At 34.3% G+C, this 19,198-nt stretch overlaps 1 protein-coding gene across 1 annotated transcript; it reads left to right on the top strand.

Annotated features, from left to right (window-relative positions):
- The first annotated feature begins 219 nt into the window (after nucleotides 1-219).
- On the top strand, nucleotides 220-18,928 carry LOC121379956 (ubiquitin-conjugating enzyme E2-17 kDa). Its single transcript, XM_041508653.1, has 6 exons — nucleotides 220-356; nucleotides 10,446-10,509; nucleotides 13,352-13,383; nucleotides 13,786-13,863; nucleotides 15,678-15,783; nucleotides 16,846-18,928. Exons 1-6 carry the CDS (start codon nucleotides 333-335, stop codon nucleotides 16,983-16,985), a joined length of 444 nt encoding a protein of 147 aa, XP_041364587.1. The 5' UTR covers nucleotides 220-332; the 3' UTR covers nucleotides 16,986-18,928.
- The last annotated feature ends 270 nt before the right edge of the window (nucleotides 18,929-19,198 follow it).

A 19,198-nucleotide genomic window follows, 5' to 3' on the forward strand; every position in this document is an offset into this window, starting at 1 on the left:
GAATAAAGACACTCCCACGAAATAAAATCCCTCCCAAATATAAATATACCAGTAAATAAAAGAATGTGAACATACTGATCTTGTTTGTTGTTTTGAGGGTTAAGAATAAAAACAAAAATATTATTTACGATTACAGCTATTAATAGCGATTATTATTTGTATTTAGTGACGGAATTGACCGAATTTTTCCCCTTGCTGACTCAATAAAGGGAGCTAACTGGTCGTTAAAAACCAATGCGCATGCTCAAATAGCCATTTTGTTGAAAGAAGAAGAATTTACTGACTGGGCAAGGCATTAAAAAATTCGCTATTTACAAACTACAAACATAAAAATGGCTCTGAAAAGAATAAATAAGGTAAGCCGGTTGTATTGAGAAACAAAATAACGATATAGAATGGATATTAAATTCAAAATATGACTGGAAAATGAAATAAAAATTACCACTTGCCGCCATTGCCTTGCCGTGATTACGAACAGGACGTTATTCACGGATCATGTGCATGATTTATCAAAGGACTCTGTCACTGATTGTTTTGTTTTATTGATAGTCGGATGCATATTTATACAAGCATTGTTGTTTTTGTTATCATATTTTTCGGAGAAGTTAACTACTTTTAATTCTTTTTGTGTACAATTTTGTTAAATTGCTAAAATATTTTATTACCATCAGGCCAACAACAATAGTTAACATTTAATGTACCATTAAATTCAGTAATGAAATTATATTTACAATAGCATTTTAAATGAAAGGTCTATTTTCCCCGTATTATTATTTTTCTTCACAATTTTACACACCCCAAAGTCCGAACCAAATTGTTAATAACTGTGATAAATTACTCTCCTACCTTTAATTTACTATTACATTTCCCCAAAATTTTGTCCAAACACGTGAAAAAACCATCACAATGACCCAGATTCCACATGAGACTGTAATGATGACATTGGTATCCACTTCACTGAGATCGCATAGGGCAAAAGGGTACCAGACGTTTCACCCCCAAGCTAGTTTGACCCCAGATCTCTTCGCCCCCAGTCAGTTTGCCCCCACGTGCATAACCAGTTCGTCCCCACAAAGATACCAGTTCACCATCATAAAGATACCACTGTCGATGTAAATGTGTGGTCTGGACCAATCTGTGTGTGCCAAGCTTCCTCTAGTGTAACCCTACCCTATTTTTAGGCAGTTTTGCACGTTCTTATGTGTATTTTTAAATGCGTGGTTTGGCAGTCATCAAAATTTGATGCAAGTATGATTTACATTTTTAAATCACGTGGAATTGTACTTACGCAAGAATCCGGAATAATCAGATTTATTATGAATGTCATCAATGCCTCCTCTCTAAGAACCCCCCCCCCCCCCCCACACACACACACACACACACACACTTTAACATGCCTCTAAAGAACCAATACAATAATTGTTTGAGTACAGCTCAGATCATGGGTACAGAAACTGTTACACCTAGGTCAAATATTAAACTTTGCACAAATCATGTGAAATGACACTAATTTACTGACTGATATCTAAACTATGTAGATTTATAACTTGCAGATCAAGAACATAAGAATTTTGCTCTTGACGGAGCATTTCATAGCAAGACATGCATATCTTCTGCTCATAACATGGTGTCTTGTGATGCATAGTAACTGACAATAAATAAGGTCATTTCACAATTAAACCCAAAAACAAACATGAATAAGTGGAAGACTATGTGAAGACACCAAAAACCCCAAATTGTGTATAAACTTAGTTTAGAAGTGACACTGTAAAATAGACACCGTTATGAGCAGCAGATTAAAAAAAAAAAGTTTCCAGGTAAAGAAAACTAACACCATTGGACATATACAACAATGAACACAATATGGTACATGGAAATAGATTTATTCATCATTTATGATAACCCAAAATCAATAGCACACATTGAAGTAGAAAGACTATTTCAAATCACCTTCTGCGCATAACACACACACTGATTATGCCAAAATACATCATAAAACACTGCAAATCATACAGATGTGACCCCATTTGACAGAATGACTTAATCATTCCTAGGATGTGTTAGCTTGTCTTGAGTAATAATTAAAAAAAAAAAAAAAAAAAAATGTACTAGTATATATATATGCTATAGACTTGTGACACAGAAAACCGGTAAAATATGTTTTTAAAAACTGAATCTTTGTAATATTTCGAGTTCACTTTTATAATGAATATAAAAGATTGGAAGTAGAAGCTCTGTAAATATACTCAGCAGGATAATATTGCCTCTCAATTAGTGTTAAGTTATAACATCTTACTTTAATGATTGTGAGAAGAAGAAAAAAACAATAAACGAAATATGAGGAAAAAATAGTTGGCAATCACTGGAATAAAACTTGTAATTTGATCATTGGGATCCAATACTAAACAGAAATCATGTAGGCAATTTGTGTCTTTAAAAGAAATCCTTGGAACAGGCATAATGTCCAGGATCTTATTGGAGAAAAAAAAACGAGGTGTCCAATACATCAGACATGACATAGTGCTGCCCCATTTTCCTCAGGAAACGCAGCTCTGTTCCATCGTCATCAACACTTTCAACCTGCAAAATATGAAAATGTCACATTATATAACAAGCTTGTACAATGTACTGACAAAATGTAAACAGAAAAAACTCCACATTTGTTTCATGTTTGTGCTGTTGCTTCTGTTGTTTATCTTACAAGGTTTGTTGTCAACATCCAAATAAATTTTCATGAGGTTTAAATAACTAAGTAATTTAATCCAAAACTTAAATCTGTTTTGTACATTCCATAAAGTTTTTTTTGGCACAAATGGCAAGAGGGGGTTAGGATAGGTCAGGTAACCCAAGCCACACATATTATTTAATTTGGTCTAATTGTATTTTTACTTCCAGGTTCCTTGTAATAAAGTGTTAAAATGTAAAAAAACACACACTTTAAATGGTTAACATAAAATGATACCTAAAAGTTATGTTTATAGATAAAACAACTAAGTCAATATTTTTTGTAGCATTTTTTTTTTTAAGTTTGTGGTTGCTATGGTTATGAAAATGCCTACATAAATAGCCAATGAAAAGATGGATTTTGATTATTTAAAGTTTTTTCGGTCATAACAAAGACTAACTAAAATAATCCTCAAAAGACTGTTCAGACATCTGCTTAAAACTTTTCTGTTCAAAGATTTTGATTACCGAATAGAAGTACATCAAACACAAAATAAAAGAACTTTAACCCTTTTTTGTTTCACCATCAAAGACTACAAAGAACAAAGTGGCTAGTCTTGTTAACACATCTTTTAGAACAGGTGGCAATTAGGGGCAATAAAAATTCTAAAGGTAGACACAGGTGGGCCACACAGGTGAGAGGTGTTACTATACAATACATTCAACCTCACTTTGAATCTGTAGTATCAAAAGGATGTGGATTATCACATTGGTGATAATTAAAAGTTCAAAATATTTCAAAAGACAACATAAAAGGCTTTTTTCTAAGCTTTGTACTCTTGTACTTCAACAAATAAATGGAGTCTGTGTTATGAGCAGCATGCCATGAGTTAAAAATGAGTTAAAATTTACTTATTTATTACAAAAATTAGGCAGATATATTTCAAGCACTATTTCATTAATGTGGACCAACATAAAGCTGGTTTAATTAATTAGGCACATTGATTTGCAAACAATCACTTCAGCTCATAACAAAGGTTCCAAAAATTAAAATAAAATGGGTGTCTGTGTTATGAGCAGAATACCATGAGTTACAATTGGGTTAAAATTTGCTTATTTATTACAAAAATTAGACAGATATATTTCAAGCACTATTTCATTAATGTGCACCAACATAAAGCTGGTTTAATTAATTAGGCATGTTATATGCAAACTATCACTTCTGCTCATAACGAAGACGCGATTCTAATGGTGAGAGAATGACCATCAAGAATGCATTTATCATCATAAAATTTATCACAAAGTGTCAAGTAAAAAGAAGAAACATTAACCAAAGAAATACTAACCTTCCATTCGTGTGCACTGCTCGGTTATCAACCAAATTGAAGAAAAACGTCCCTGGATCAAATTGTCTTCCGCTCATAACATGTGTCAAAACCAACAGACACGAACGCAGATCAAGCTCTCTTTGTAAATCACAACGTGCTTGGCACAAACCAATGACGCGTTGCTTTTAGTAAACAACTTGTGGAATGTATTAAGCAAATTTACAACATATCACAATTTTACCCAAAGTTGCAGCGTGTGTTCTTTCGCTCATAACGCACGGGACACCAATCACTTGCGAGTTATATATATGACCATAAATTACGTAATTTTACAATCACAAATCTCAGTTTTTCCCCTGTGTACAGTACTAAAGTGTACATATTAAGCCATGTGGTCTTTGTGACGAAAAAACACTTTGTTGCAGTAGATACATGCGTCGTCTAGCATTAATGTAAATAAGACACTAATGGTTATGAGCGGAATGTAGATTTATCGCCAGTAAAATCATGCAATTTACTTAAATATACATGGAAACAATTTAATGAGAAAATAACAAGAGTATTTATCTTATGTTAGGTGGTAGTTATGGTCTGTATATTGCTTTTGTACATGGGGCATTTGTTGATCAAAATTTGTAGTCGTCATGATGTAACAAAATGGCCATGGTTTTTACCCACTATTACTGTCGTTTTAGCTTTTTCCTGAACTTGGTGCAAACCAAACATAGCAAACTTTGCTCCTACTAGGTTCTATAAAGTCTTTCCTGGACATAGTTGTAAAAGCAACTTTGAAATTTTTTACATATCCTTTGAAAATTGATTTTTTGTTCAACATACACTCAGTGTACCCATGATCTGAGCCGTACTCTTATAAGTAACAAATAATTGTGAGTTGGGGGCGATCTGACTAAAAGTTTGGGCGAACTGACAAATAGTTTCGCCATGTTCTGCGTTCATTCGGACAAATACCAAATTATACACTTGATTCTAATTGTAATATTTCAATATAAAATGCTACTATTTATGATAACATTTAAAGAATACAATTATATGTTTCATTAAAAACATGATCGTTATGTTAAAATGAAAGTAATAATTAGTATTTTCTGGCATTACTGAAATGAATTTGGCCGATAATTAACAATGCTTGACTGGTCACTGCAAACGGCGCAACATGTCGATGTACAATCTGGTTCCATAGTAAAAACATGGACAGACAAGGTGCCAATGGAGCTGTCATACTAAATAAGTTGAGGTCTTGACGTCTGTTGTATGGTTTTGTTTTTGAAATCAGATTAGGTCCAAAATATTTATATGGTAACTTGACTTTTCCCTACTGCTAATAACTAAGCGACTTGAACCGACTTTCGAGGGGAAAACTTTACTTTCCTGGCTAGATTAGGGCCTGGGGTAGGATTAGGGATATATATATATATATATATATATATCAGGGTTTCTGTCATTTTCAATTCCATAGCGCCATACCCAAAAATGTCTTTCTGGCAGAAACACTGTGTATATGCAGGGCTAGACCTTAGCGGTAGCCCAGGGTGTTTTGGCTTACGATTTCTCACGCGGACTACCAGTTGGCTGACCACGGTAGTCCGCCGGGCTACCAAATGTTTTGACATGTCCAGTCACTCCACAATCAACAAGACGTTTAAGGCATTGGTGTCTGAAATTCCACCCTTTCATGTGCACGTTCTCTGCTGCCACGAGTTGTTTAAACTGTTAATTGCTCCCCTAGTAGAGGCACTGATTTTCCGCGATCGCGGAAATACCTATCTGAAACGGAATTCCCGATTTTGTTTCCAAAACATTATTTAACTTAAAATAGCGCATTTGATTAATTAAAATTTATTTTTCAAACTAGAAACTATGGACTCTGACAGCTGCCTGTGCTATGCTACGACACTATAGTACCTTTGTGTGTTACGCCAAATGTTTAATGTAGAGTATCTAGACGTTTTACCAGTCATGTTTTCTTCGCTTATTCCCGGCTATTTAACGGGGGAAAACGAACATTGTGAGCTAAAATTGTCCGATATTTACTCAAGTGAAAGATATATTGTTTTGTTTGCTTATTAATTTTTAACATTTGCGGCATTGCCATATTTCCGATCTCACAAAGGAATGCAGTAATTGCATATTGTATGCCAGGCTTTATACAAGAGAAGTGGTTTATAGTGTGATCGTTTGTAATTATTTTCCCGATCATATCGTAAAGAAAACCGAAAATGTCCGAAGTTTTATGTCGTGGCGTATTCGTGTTTAAATTTAAACCAAAAATAAATACAAACTACTGACATGTTTTGCCTCATTGCATATTTATTTATTTTATACCAGCAATTAATTGCGGTGTGTGTGAAACAAAAACAGAATTTGTTTAATACTGAAATGAAAAAACCCGGAATTTGTAACATTATGAAACGGAAAAGGGGAAAATCTGAAACGGAAAATCAGTGCCTCGACCCTAGTCTGATCCACAGTTGTCGGTTGCGCAATATGATTTAGTGAAATGAAGGAGTATATTTGCCAGTGGTATGATTTTTTTTAACTAATACAAATAATTTGAAGTAATTCAGTGGCCAGATATACAGGGTTCGTACGGGTCATATAATTTCCATTTGTGTCAATCGACAATCAACAACAGCCTGTTGTTTGGACGCCTACTAACTTATAACTAATGCCTTGTATTATCAAGACTATTTGCAGCCAGCTGAAGTCTAAATTAAACCGTAACTCATTCGCGGTTTATTTATTTCTAGGCTACCTATGCAAATTGTCAGATTATTGTTTACAAATTTAATATCTATTATTATGTTAAAGAAATGTATAAATTGACGCATGTTTTCAATATTAAAAATAATAACATTACTATTGCTTTGCGCAATATCCTCGCTCAAAATGGCATCTGATTGTGTCACACGTGATAACACAAACGCACATGGCGATCCCCTGTCTGAGATAATTGGCTTACAGCATTTACAAGTTTATTGTCATCAATAAAAACTGCTATTTTGGAATAAAGGCAAGTTTTGTTAAGATTCTTCAAAATGGTACCTATTAAAGAAAGTTACAACCATTTTAAGTATTAAAATATGCAATATCGATCATCAGGATCGTACGACAGTTCTACACTAGTGCAGGACGCACATTGAAATACTTTTATTAAACCGTATGAAGTGTTTCAATAATATTTTGTAAGCCTTCATTACGAGATTAGAGACATAACACACACACACACACACACACACACACACACACACAAAAAACCCCACCCCACAACAGATATTATTGTGTGTTTCTGAAATCATACCAAACAAGTTACTGTAGGTAGGATAGGTTTTGGTAGTGGTGGTTAGATGTAAAACGAAAAATTCAAACCATATTTACCCTCCTTTGAGACCATGCTTAAAAATAATTTGTTTTGTCCATTTCCGATCAGTAGTTTCAAATATGGGTAGGTAGGGATTATTATTATTATATATGTATGTATCTTATCTCTGTGTGCGTGTATATTACAGTATATTGCTCATAATTTTAAAAACAACCACCCTAAAACAATGTTTTTAAATAAAAATAAATGATTTTGAGGAGTTTTTTCTCTCTTTTTTCAAGTTCTGGGGCTACCAATTTTTATTGATGGCTACTAGATTTTATAACCTGGTGGGCTACCACTAAAAAAACTTAAGATCAAGGCCTGATATATATATGCAATAAAACCCAACACGTTTATATTTCATAATCCAACATCATCATGACTGGCACAAAGCATTCTGTTGATTTCCTAATATAAAAGTATCAAGTCAATTTGATTTAGCTCCATAACACAGGGCTCAAACTTAAGAATTTGTCTCACACAGTAATTTTTAATAAGAATTGCCATGGGTGAAACGTCCCACCGATGGCAATTTTGAGTCTTGTGTATGGCAATATTTTTTAAAGTGACATTTGCAGCAAATAAACATGACTGAAAGGTTATTTTGTTGTATGAAGACATTCCAAATGTGTAGATGTTAAATATTAGCAGTTAATGTACACCAGGTGTATACATTTTGCCATTGTTAAGAAACTTTACCTGCGGCAATTTATATCTCAAGGACGGCAATTGCCTTCATTAAGTTCGAGCCCTGTAACAAATCTTTAACAACATTTTAATTAAATCTCTTTGGTATTAAATATCTTTGTGGTGCTAAAAAAAAATTTAATTATAGTAGCTAACAGCCTAGATCTCTTCCATTATCTTGATCCTCTGTTAAAATGATCACTCATGCACGCAAAAATAAAATAAATTATAATTAAAAAACCTCTGAAAAAAATCATCTTTAATACCTGACATAATATGGGGTGGGCAGGGAAAGTTTGATTCAAAGTGACTAGAAATATTGCTAATTAATATTTTGAAAACAAAATGTTCCCTATTGGGGGTGAACTGTTAATTTGCTAGCAGCAAACTGGTCAAACTTGAGGCTTGAGTACGAAGCATCTGGTACCCGAATTAAGTTATTAAAATGGAATTTTTACAGATTATTATTTATTGGTATTCTTTTATTTCATGCTTAAACACAGTTACAAAATTGTTTTTGTATTTTGGTATGTATTTACTGTTAACTGCATGTAGTTAACAGATTTGGGGCCGAGATGTACCCCAGTGGTAAAGCGCTTGCTTGATGCGCGGTCTGTTTGGGATCGATTCCTGTCAGTGGGCCCATTGGGCTATTTCTCGCTCCAGCCCAGGGATGCAGAAATGGAAAATATCTCACTAACACTGCGGACCAGAGCCAACTAAAATGTACTAGCCTGCCAGTATTTCTACTAGTCCACCAGCCCATAGATCAAAATATTATTATTTAACAATATTATAATATACATTTCAAATGATAGTCTTAACCATATGTCTGATGCCATATAACCGTAAATAAAAGAAATAAAAATGTGTTCAGAGTGTCGTTAAATAAAACATTACCTTCCTTCAAATGATAGATATAAATTTGACAAAAACATTATTAATAACTTGGTTGGCCAATGATCAACATCACATGAAAAACGAAGTAAAAGAGACAGTGATATTGCGTCATTCATAAAAATAACTTAATCATGTAACACACTGATCTGGCAATATAATTTACATTCATAAAACTTCAGGATTTCTGTTATAATAAATTTGTATGGGTGAATATTTCCTTCGTCATTACTTCTAAACTTTCGAAAAATGGTAAAATAAAACTACTCCATAATTTGTCATTTGACTGGCCACATTACTGCCTGACAGTACATAACAATTTTTTTATTGTTTGTTTTGAATTTCTCGAAACCTTGGTTTAAAACTGCAGTAGCTTATCATTTTGTATCTTTAGATTGATTTGATAATAGCCAAATTTGTGATTCTGTGACAAAATGGCAAATAGTAGGTGGAACTGTGATAGTTAATGATGTACCGTATATCTTCGCCTGTAAGTCGATCTCGGCTATAAGTCGAGTCCCTAATTTCAAGCCCTGAAAACTTATTTTTTTATTGACCCGTTTATAAGTCGACCCATGAAAAACTACTTATAAATATTGAAATATTTCTTATTTTCAGCACATGAGAACAATAATATTTGAACAAAAGAAAATTATTTTACAAACTTCGGTTTTCACGTTTTGTACATCGCAATATGATCAGACTATTCCAATCAAACTATCATTATTACATAGCATCAAAACGAAATATTCCCTTAGTAGAGAGTGAAAGTTGTTTGACTGTTACTGTATAGTACTGTACAGATGGTTTTGTGCACAGACAACAACTTTATTTATAAACACTGACAACAGATCACTACGATAAAACTGAAAGTATCACGTTTTGCCGCCATATTAATACATGTAAGGAGGATAACTATGGAAAGTACACTGGTTTTTGTACCAAATGATGTGTGTCCCTATTGCTCTAGATAAGTGAACTGCAGAGATCAGTCTATTTTAAGGGAAAGCTTAGTAATATTCATGAAGTTAATCACCGCCAAAACATTGTTTGAACAACCATTAATGCCAGTGACCAGATTTCAAAATAAACTCAGGCAACAGGTAGTTAGTATTGTTTACATTTTTACTATTAGTTATGACTGTTAATTTAACTAAGTGGACTGTTGTCTTGGCATGTGAGTGAGATCGTACGCCTTTTCGCATAACCAAAACCGTTCTAATGCCCAAAAAAATAGGTTATAAAAAATAAATGTGTCAAATTAACATATTTGAGTATAAATACATGGCATACTTCAACAATAAAACTTGTAAAATAATCCCCAAAACAGTAATATATTTTGGTGAAATTTTTTTTACCCTCTTATAAGTCGACCCCCCAAGTTATAAAATAATTTTTGGGTGAAAAAAATTCGACTTATAGGCGAAGATATACGGTATGTTATAATAAATGATGTATTATTTAATGACTTTGCTTGTACATTTCAGGAGCTTCAGGATTTAGGTCGTGACCCTCCTGCTCAGTGTTCGGCAGGCCCTGTAGGAGATGATTGTAAGTTAAATCACTCGCTACCAGTAGATTAAAGAGAGAACAGTCTGTCATGTGAGCAGGATCTATAGTCTGAATTACATTGTTAACAACTATGATAATTTATTTTTCTACCTTTAATTACGGTTAGATTTTCTCCACATTTTGTCCAGACCTAAATTGTGTAAAAAAAAAAAAAAAAAAAAAAAAAAAAAAAAAACAAAACCATTACAAAGACATAGATTCCACATATTAGACTGAAAGCATACCAACTATATCAAATTCACTCAGATCTCCTAGGACAAAATGCTTTTTTTTATTTTTATGGAATACTCTTCATTATGGGAGAAAGCCTCTTTAAGTATGTGACGTAATTAATCTGATGTCTTGACAATTGTGTTAAACCTCAGCATATGTCACGACATTGTTAGATTACATAATATCAATCTACCCACCTTGAGGAGTATTTCATTAAATACAAAATGGCAGACCGGGAAAAGTTGCATGTGTTTTGTCCTAATAGATCTCGGTGAAGTCCATGTAGGTGACATGGTTATGATCTATAATATGGAATCTGGCATTGTACTGGTTTTTTTTGTCAAGGATCTGTGTTTGGACAAAATGTGGGCACAATCTGATGGTAATTTATTGTAGTTTTTAACAATGTGGTTCAGGCTTTAGCTCTTTTGTCCCAGTTAGTGCAGTGCAGTGCAGTGACTGGTATTTCACTGTGGTATGTGTTGTCCTGTCTGGGAAAGTATATAAAAGATCCCTGACTACTAATGGAAATAGCTCAGAGCTGAAACTTGGCTGCTATATGAATTGCATAGAATCTGTCATCCAAACAAACACTTTACAAATCACACAGCACAAAATACTGTCATCTAAAAACTGATACAATCAAACGTCCCACCCACAGATAGAATCTATCATCTAAACAAACGCTTTACAAATCGCACAGCACGAAATACTGTTGGTCATAAACTGAGACAATCCAACGTTCCACCCACAGATAGAATCTATCATCCAAACAAACGCTTCACAAATCACACAGCACGAAATACTGTTGGTCATAAACTGAGACAATCCAACGATCCACCCACAGATAGAATCTATCATCCAAACAAACGCTTCACAAATCACACAGCACGAAATACTGTTGGTCATAAACTGAGACAATCCAACGTTCCACCCACAGATAGAATCTATCATCCAAACAAACGCTTCACAAATCACACAGCACGAAATACTGTTGGTCATAAACTGAGACAATCCAACGTTCCACCCACAGATAGAATCTATCATCCAAACAAACGCTTCACAAATCACACCGCACGAAATACTGTTGGTCATAAACTGAGACAATCCAACGTTCCACCCACAGATAGAATCTATCATCCAAACAAACGCTTCACAAATCACACAGCACGAAATACTGTTGGTCATAAACTGAGACAATCCAACGTTCCACCCACAGATAGAATCTATCATCCAAACAAACGCTTCACAAATCACACAGCACGAAATACTGTTGGTCATAAACGGGGCACAAGAATATACGGTACATAAATAATTGCAGCTCTATTCACAGATAGAATCAGCGTACTACTGCTAGCCAGACTGAGTCTCAAACAGTGAAATGTACAAGTACAGTAACTAGCCTTGAATTGGGCCACTTGTTTGCTGATGGCATAACAAATTAAGGGGCCACACTCAATATACAAACGTTAAACATTCGTGTAGAAAACACAGTTCAAGCCCGTAGCCAGGGGGGTTCGTAGGGTTCGAACGAACCCCCCCTTTTTCTGAAGTGCCCTTTAAAACTAGGCTAGAGGCCCCCCCCCCACCCCCCCACCGGGTGCCCTAGGCAGCCCTCAGCCAAGTGTTGCTCACTACGCTCGCAAGTGCCCTTTTAATACCAAAAAGACCCCCCCTTCAAAAATCCTGGCTACGGGCTTGCAGTTGCAACAGAAACGGTCTCAAATGTTTCTCTGTAATGTAATGTTACATGAAATCCAAATTGACATTTTTAGTCCATCACAACCCATTCATAAATAATATTACATTGTTCCCATGTTTCACATTTTTGTATGTGTTTAGTTTTTTTTTCTGTGAAAAAAATGTTTTACAGTTTTGTCTCTTTATACCTTAATACACTATTTTAGTTACAATTATGAATTTGATACAAAACAATGAAACTAAATTTACACTGTTTATGATCTACATGATCTGTTTGGTGTATTTTTTAATTTATTTATAACACTGGAAGTGAAGAGGTCTTTTATATATGGGACGTCATGTATTACTGTGCACCAAGGGAGATGTCACAGGAACGTTTGTTTATGAAGATTATTCGTATAATTTAGTTAAAACAGAGATAAAATACTGATCCACTCCATTATTTGTTGGGTTGCTTAATAAAGATAATAACTAGTTAATGACGTCAGATATCTGCTTTATGCTGTTCAGGCCGATTGTGAAATTCCTCTCAGCAGAGCCTCGCAGATTTTCCCATTCTTCCCTTCACAGGATAAAGCTGATATCCGACGTCATTAACTAGTTATTCTCTCATTAAACTTTACAATACAATGTTATGCCAAAACTAAACTCCGTACCTGACAAAAATAAGTATTGAAGATATAGACTTAGTGGCCTTAAGCAAAGAGGTGATTTTGTGTACATGATATTTACAACAAGGAAACTGTTGGTCTGAAGTTGTTACTGGTATGTAGTGGAAGCACATTCATGGGTTTATACAAAGTTATAACCTGTTTTTCTTAATTATGTGTACTTCCTGTGTTTTGAATGTCTGGAGAAGAAAAAAATATTGTGCTTTTGTACATGTTTATCTTTTTATTCTTTTCAGTGTTTCACTGGCAAGCTACTATAATGGGTCCAGTAAGTAGAACAGTTTGTGTTTTTAGTAGTTCTGATCATAAAGATTTAGATGTCTGTAGATTGTTGACACTAAAGAACTGTTAAAAGATTGTTGACACTAAAGAACTGTTAAAGATTTCGTACACATTTTCAGGGCACACAATCCTCTTTCAACACTATATAGAACTTTGAATGATACACTAGTTTCTTGTGTAAACTATTAATTTCTTTATCAGGTTGGAAGTTGATTTCTATGTGCATAATTACTAAGAGAACTTCATCTGGCATTTCTCTTTAAAACCTATTTCATATGTTATCTGCACCTCAGTCCTGTTATTTATTGTTTTGTTACCAACACTGGCTCTCTGATAATTGATGACAGTTCAATCTTATGATATTTTCATTTGAGTTTCTTCTTTTCAGCCCGATAGTCCCTACTCAGGAGGAGTGTTTTTCCTGACGATTCATTTTCCAACAGATTATCCCTTCAAACCACCAAAGGTATAATTTTTGTGGCTAATACAAATTTCAGTTAATAAAGAAATTATCCACATATTTGAAAATTGGTTGAAACAGATTTTTATTAAAAAAAATTTCACGTGTGATCATTGTTTAACCTGACTACTGGATTAAGTTTTGACAAAAACCACGTTGAGGGTACAAATTTATAACTTATTTACTCACATATGTTCACTTAATTTTTTTTTATAAATACATAAAATAATGTTCATGCATGAGTGGTAAATATTATTTCCATGTTTTTAATAATTTCAGCAAATGGTCATTAAACTTAGGCAAAAAATGATAAATTGTGTTTACTTACACTTTTATGGACAGATATCCAGTATTATGTCCATTATTCCCAATTACTGTGTGGGTTTTTTTTACCATAATATTTGTTTAACACTAACTTAATATTTTGTGATGTTCTTTGTTGGTAAAACAGTCCAATATATGATCAAATTAGCTGTCATAATCCGCTATCAATTGTTGTCAAGTGAAAATACTTAACAAAAACCACCTTTTCAACTAAAAATGTCCTGGTATTTCTTATGCAAAAACAAAAAACTAAAGTGGCCATTATCAAGATTAGTCTCGATCAGTGTGTTTCTATTATTTTGCTGAGTGCCATGTGGAAGATGGCAGGATATATGAATGAGTGCATGTCCTGTGTGTGGTATAGTGTCTGCTTGCATGACATTGGGTGGGACATCTTGAGTTTTTGAGCACCGAAGGTTTTTTTGTTTATTTTTTGCTTGCCGTGACAAAGTTGGAAGCTCTGTGTGTTATATTTCTGGGTATGACGTATCATTTATGTCTCAGTCCAATGAAATCTTAATCATTGCATATTTATTATTAGTCCAACAGGAGGGAACTTTTAGGTTTCGACTCAGTCTTTGTCTGTCCCTAATATAGTTTCTCAGACATTTTTTTTTTTCACAATGCCTATAGATATTGATCTGCAATTTTGTGTATAGCTTTACCCAATTCTGTTACAGATCAGTTTTGATTTGCCCGTTGTGATATAGTTATGGCCCTTGAACTTTGGAGAAACATAATTTCCGGACATTTTTTTCAGGAATGTCTCAAAATTGAGCTGAAATTTTGTTTATAAATAGCTTTACTGTTACAAATCAAGTTTGAATGTCATGGCAATATATTTATTTTAGACAGAGTTATGCACCTTGAACTGACATGTATTGTTTTAGTAGTACTTTCAGAATGCTTGTAAATTTTCTGTTTTAAATAGAACTAGATTAGAATTTTACATCATGACTTGTTGATTGACAGCCCACTTTTTAGAGAGTCATGGTACTTATAATTAGGAATGAACATTTGCTTGGTCAGTAGGTAAGGGGCATGTATTCCTTTTGTAAGAAGAATGCTTATTGCCCTTTGATTTAATTACTTTTTCTTCTATTTTTCTATTTGGTGTATTGACGGTATCGGACTCGCGGGGCGAGACGTAGCCCAGTGGTAAAGTGCTCACTTGATGCGCGGTCGGTTTGGGATTGATCCCCATCGGTGGGCCCATTGGGCTATTTCTCTCTCCAGCCAGTGCACCACAACTGGTATATCAAAGGCCATGGTATGTGTTATCCTGTCTGGGATGGCGCATATAAAAGATCCCTTACTGCTAATCGAAAAGAGTATCCTATTAAGTGGCGACAGTGGGTTTCCTTTCGCAATATCTGTGTGGTCCTTAACCATATGTCTGATGCCTTATAATTGTAAATAAAATGTGTTGAGTGTGTTGTTAAATAAAACATTTCTTATGTAAAAAATTTAATGAATTAATGGAAACATTTTTGCAGGTTGCTTTCACAACAAGAATATATCACCCAAACATTAACAGCAATGGCAGCATTTGTCTGGATATATTGAGAAGCCAGTGGTCTCCAGCATTAACTATTTCAAAAGGTGAGTTACCATGGTGATTGAGCACAGAACCTTCTCGGTAGAAAAGGGGCAGGTTTTAGTTCAATGGTAGAGTACAGTGCTGCAGTATAACGTTTTGCCATATCAATCGGTGCCTTGAAGATGGTATATCAAACGTCTTGGTATGTGCTGTTCTGGCTATAAAGATTAGACAGCATCAGGTTTCTTTTCACACTGGACCAGCTGTTGCTAAAACCTTGTTGTCCAGACACAAAATGGCCATAGTTTAAAATATACTCGGAGGTCATTTACAAACAATCTCTTCCGTTCATTGGTAGAACCATCAGGATATATCTATTCCAACTAGTGCACCACAACTTTGTATGCTGTGGTATGTAACATTAAAAATGAATATAGTTCATTATAGAGAGAAATCTATGTTTAATGACTAACCTTTTTTTTTGTTATGTCATTTTCTTTATTTTGTTGAAGATAAACGATTATTTATTAACCTCATGGAATCGGAATTAAATAAATAAAAATCATATTTCAAAAAATGTGTAATGATGAAGTACATTTTTGTTTTATCATATTGGTAGTGTAATGCAATAAAATAACACTGATTTTTTTTTCTTTTTCAGATAGCATATTTTCAGAATTAAATAACTTTCCAAATTAGATAAAAATTAATCAGGTCATACGTTCTCTTATTAATATGTAAGCAAACGTTCTACAATGAAGTCCCAAAATTAATGGATGAATTTGTTGTCATTAAAAAACCAGAAACATTTCAATAGCATTTTTTCGTTGAAAGTTGTCCAATATTCTCAAAACAAAAATGTTTTCTACTATCTTGATAATTATATGATAAAGACTTTATTATTATTATTTAAGTGTGTTTTGATATTAATATATATTAGGAATAAAAATAAAGTATTACATTCACCACAGTTATGTATATGGCAGTAACCAATGGTTTTATGTTTTGTAATAAAAAAAATTGGCAGTTCTCTCGTTAATATTTTCATTGTTTTCTAGCCTGTCTAAATAGCAGTATGTTGTTGAAGGTTTTAAAAATTGATTTATTTTCCTCTTTTGTTTCAGTTCTTCTTTCAATCTGTTCGTTGTTGACTGACCCCAACCCTGACGACCCACTTGTTCCAGAGATAGCTAGAATATACAAGACAGACCGAAACAAATACCTACAGCTTGCAAAAGAATGGACGCATAAGTACGCCATGTGATGACGGGATGGTCCTATGATAGCAAACATTTTTGTCTGTGAAAAAACTTTTCAGTACACTTAAAGTAAAAAAAACAGTGTGAATCATTATTTTTTCCATTTCCTTCAATGAAGTTAGTCGGGGTTTGTACTAATAAACAAGTGTGCCATTGGGGAATGAACACAGCGTTGAAGCAGCTGAAATATGTTGGGTTTTTTTTTTTTTTTTTAATACAATGCTGATCACTTGTTCTCCCAACATGTCTTAGTTTTGATTTCTGATTACCGATAGTCGTATTATGATTATGTATACTACAGAATGAAGACATTGTCCACAGTAGCACGACAAAATGTACAGACCCGGGAGAAGTTTATTACTTTGTGAATGTTTACTAATTGTATTTAATTGGCCACATATCTGAAATGTCTAACAAACAGCGAGCGCTTTTTTATTATGATTATTATTATTACCTGTAAATGTTTTTTTCTATCTGTTACCATCTGAGCTACTTACATTATATATACACATACACACTCTGTGTCACATGGTGGTCTAACTTGAATTGATCTCCTAAGCACAAATTATCTCCATGGTAATGAATATTTTTGATGTATTTTTGCACTTTGAACTCGGACAGCGTGAGGGAAATACACACCAGCACTGCACAGTTTAAGTTGTAAATTCAAGGTGCATTGTGGTTGAATTGTTGCATCACTGGGTAGAGTTATCTTTTAGTCATTTTCAGGATTATTGCAGGTACTTTAAAACCTGAAAAAGAAACTGACATATACATGACACTACTCACTTCAGTCACTGTTGGCATTGTGTTGTAAAACGGTGGTAGTGCTAGCTCTGGCTGAGCAGAAAGTTGTCGAATTATTTATTAAACTTTCAAAGACTAGAAACGCACTGATATTTTCCAACAAAATACCAGCCATTATCTAACATTATTTTAGCAAATTAAATTAATATTTGCAGTTTGAGAGTTGGAGAGGTTGCCACTGGGTTGCTTGTGTATTGGTTGATTACCTTAATGTTCTTGGCTAGCCAGTGATGAATAAATCGGTGTGCTCTTAGTGATGTCGTTAAACAAAGCTAACTTTAAATTTCTTTTTGACTAGCACCTTGTGACCAGATTGGTAGTTGGATATTTGAATCTGACTAAATTACGAAACGTAAAAGAATCTGGTGTTGGACAAAATAGCCAATAGAAACATATTTCCGATCAATGTTTTGCTATTGGCTATTTGGAAATATTGGTATGATGGGGTTGTTAGGCACTTAACTTTTCAATTGTTTAATCGATAGAAGAAAAAAAATCAAATCGGATGCAAGTGCTCTCCCAATTCCTTGAAATAGCCTTAAGTTCACGGACAGAAAAGCTGAATGAATTGAGTTGCCCACGATATAGGCAGATGGCATTGGGTATTGTGATCTCTGTGTGTACACTTGTGGACTGCTGTCTTGACTGATCTAGGTTTACTTCAGTGTTTGAATCTGTCTGTCCTGCTTCAGTATAGTGTCGAACAGAAGTAGATTTGGAAAAAGTAAAGACTAATGTTACACAGCTGGGATTGAAAGCAGCAATAGTATCAAAGTCTGCCATGCTTTTTTTTCTTCAGTTTATTTTTTTTAGGGGGGTGGGCACTTGGAACGTTTTTTGTAAGGATGCTTTGCCAGAATGTGATGTAGCAACAACCATTTTGCCTCCACCGTCACGTGACACAGACCTCGGACACACGTTTAGTGCTCTCTATACTTTATGTAACATATTGAACAAAATGTATTTACTGAACATGTGTACAGAGCTAGACCCTCTTCTTTTTTTTTTCTTTTTTTTTATTATTGTGTTCAGAATATGATGTGCTTGGGAGGTAGGGTCCGATGAATAATGTGAATTGTCATTCCGGACCTACGGTTGTCATTCAGCTGGTGTGTATAGTACATAAAGTTAAAGAAACAAATCGGTCTTCTTGTTTGTTCTCTTTTTTTTTTCTTTTTTTTTTACCTTCTTTTTTTAGCAAACTCCATTTCTACTCATCTTAAATGTTGTATTTGCTGTCTGCATTTGTGAAGATTCTTCACGCATTGGAAGGGGCAGAGCACAGACCAGTGGTACAGCTCTTGCCTGATGCACAGTCAAGTCTAGGATCGAACCCAGTCGGTGGGCTCTTTGGGCCATTTCTCGTTCCAGTCAGTGCACTGCAACTGGCATATCAAAGGCAGCGATATGT

Source organism: Gigantopelta aegis, chromosome 8, assembly GCF_016097555.1.
Source record: "Gigantopelta aegis isolate Gae_Host chromosome 8, Gae_host_genome, whole genome shotgun sequence".
NCBI lineage: Eukaryota > Metazoa > Mollusca > Gastropoda > Neomphalida > Peltospiridae > Gigantopelta > Gigantopelta aegis.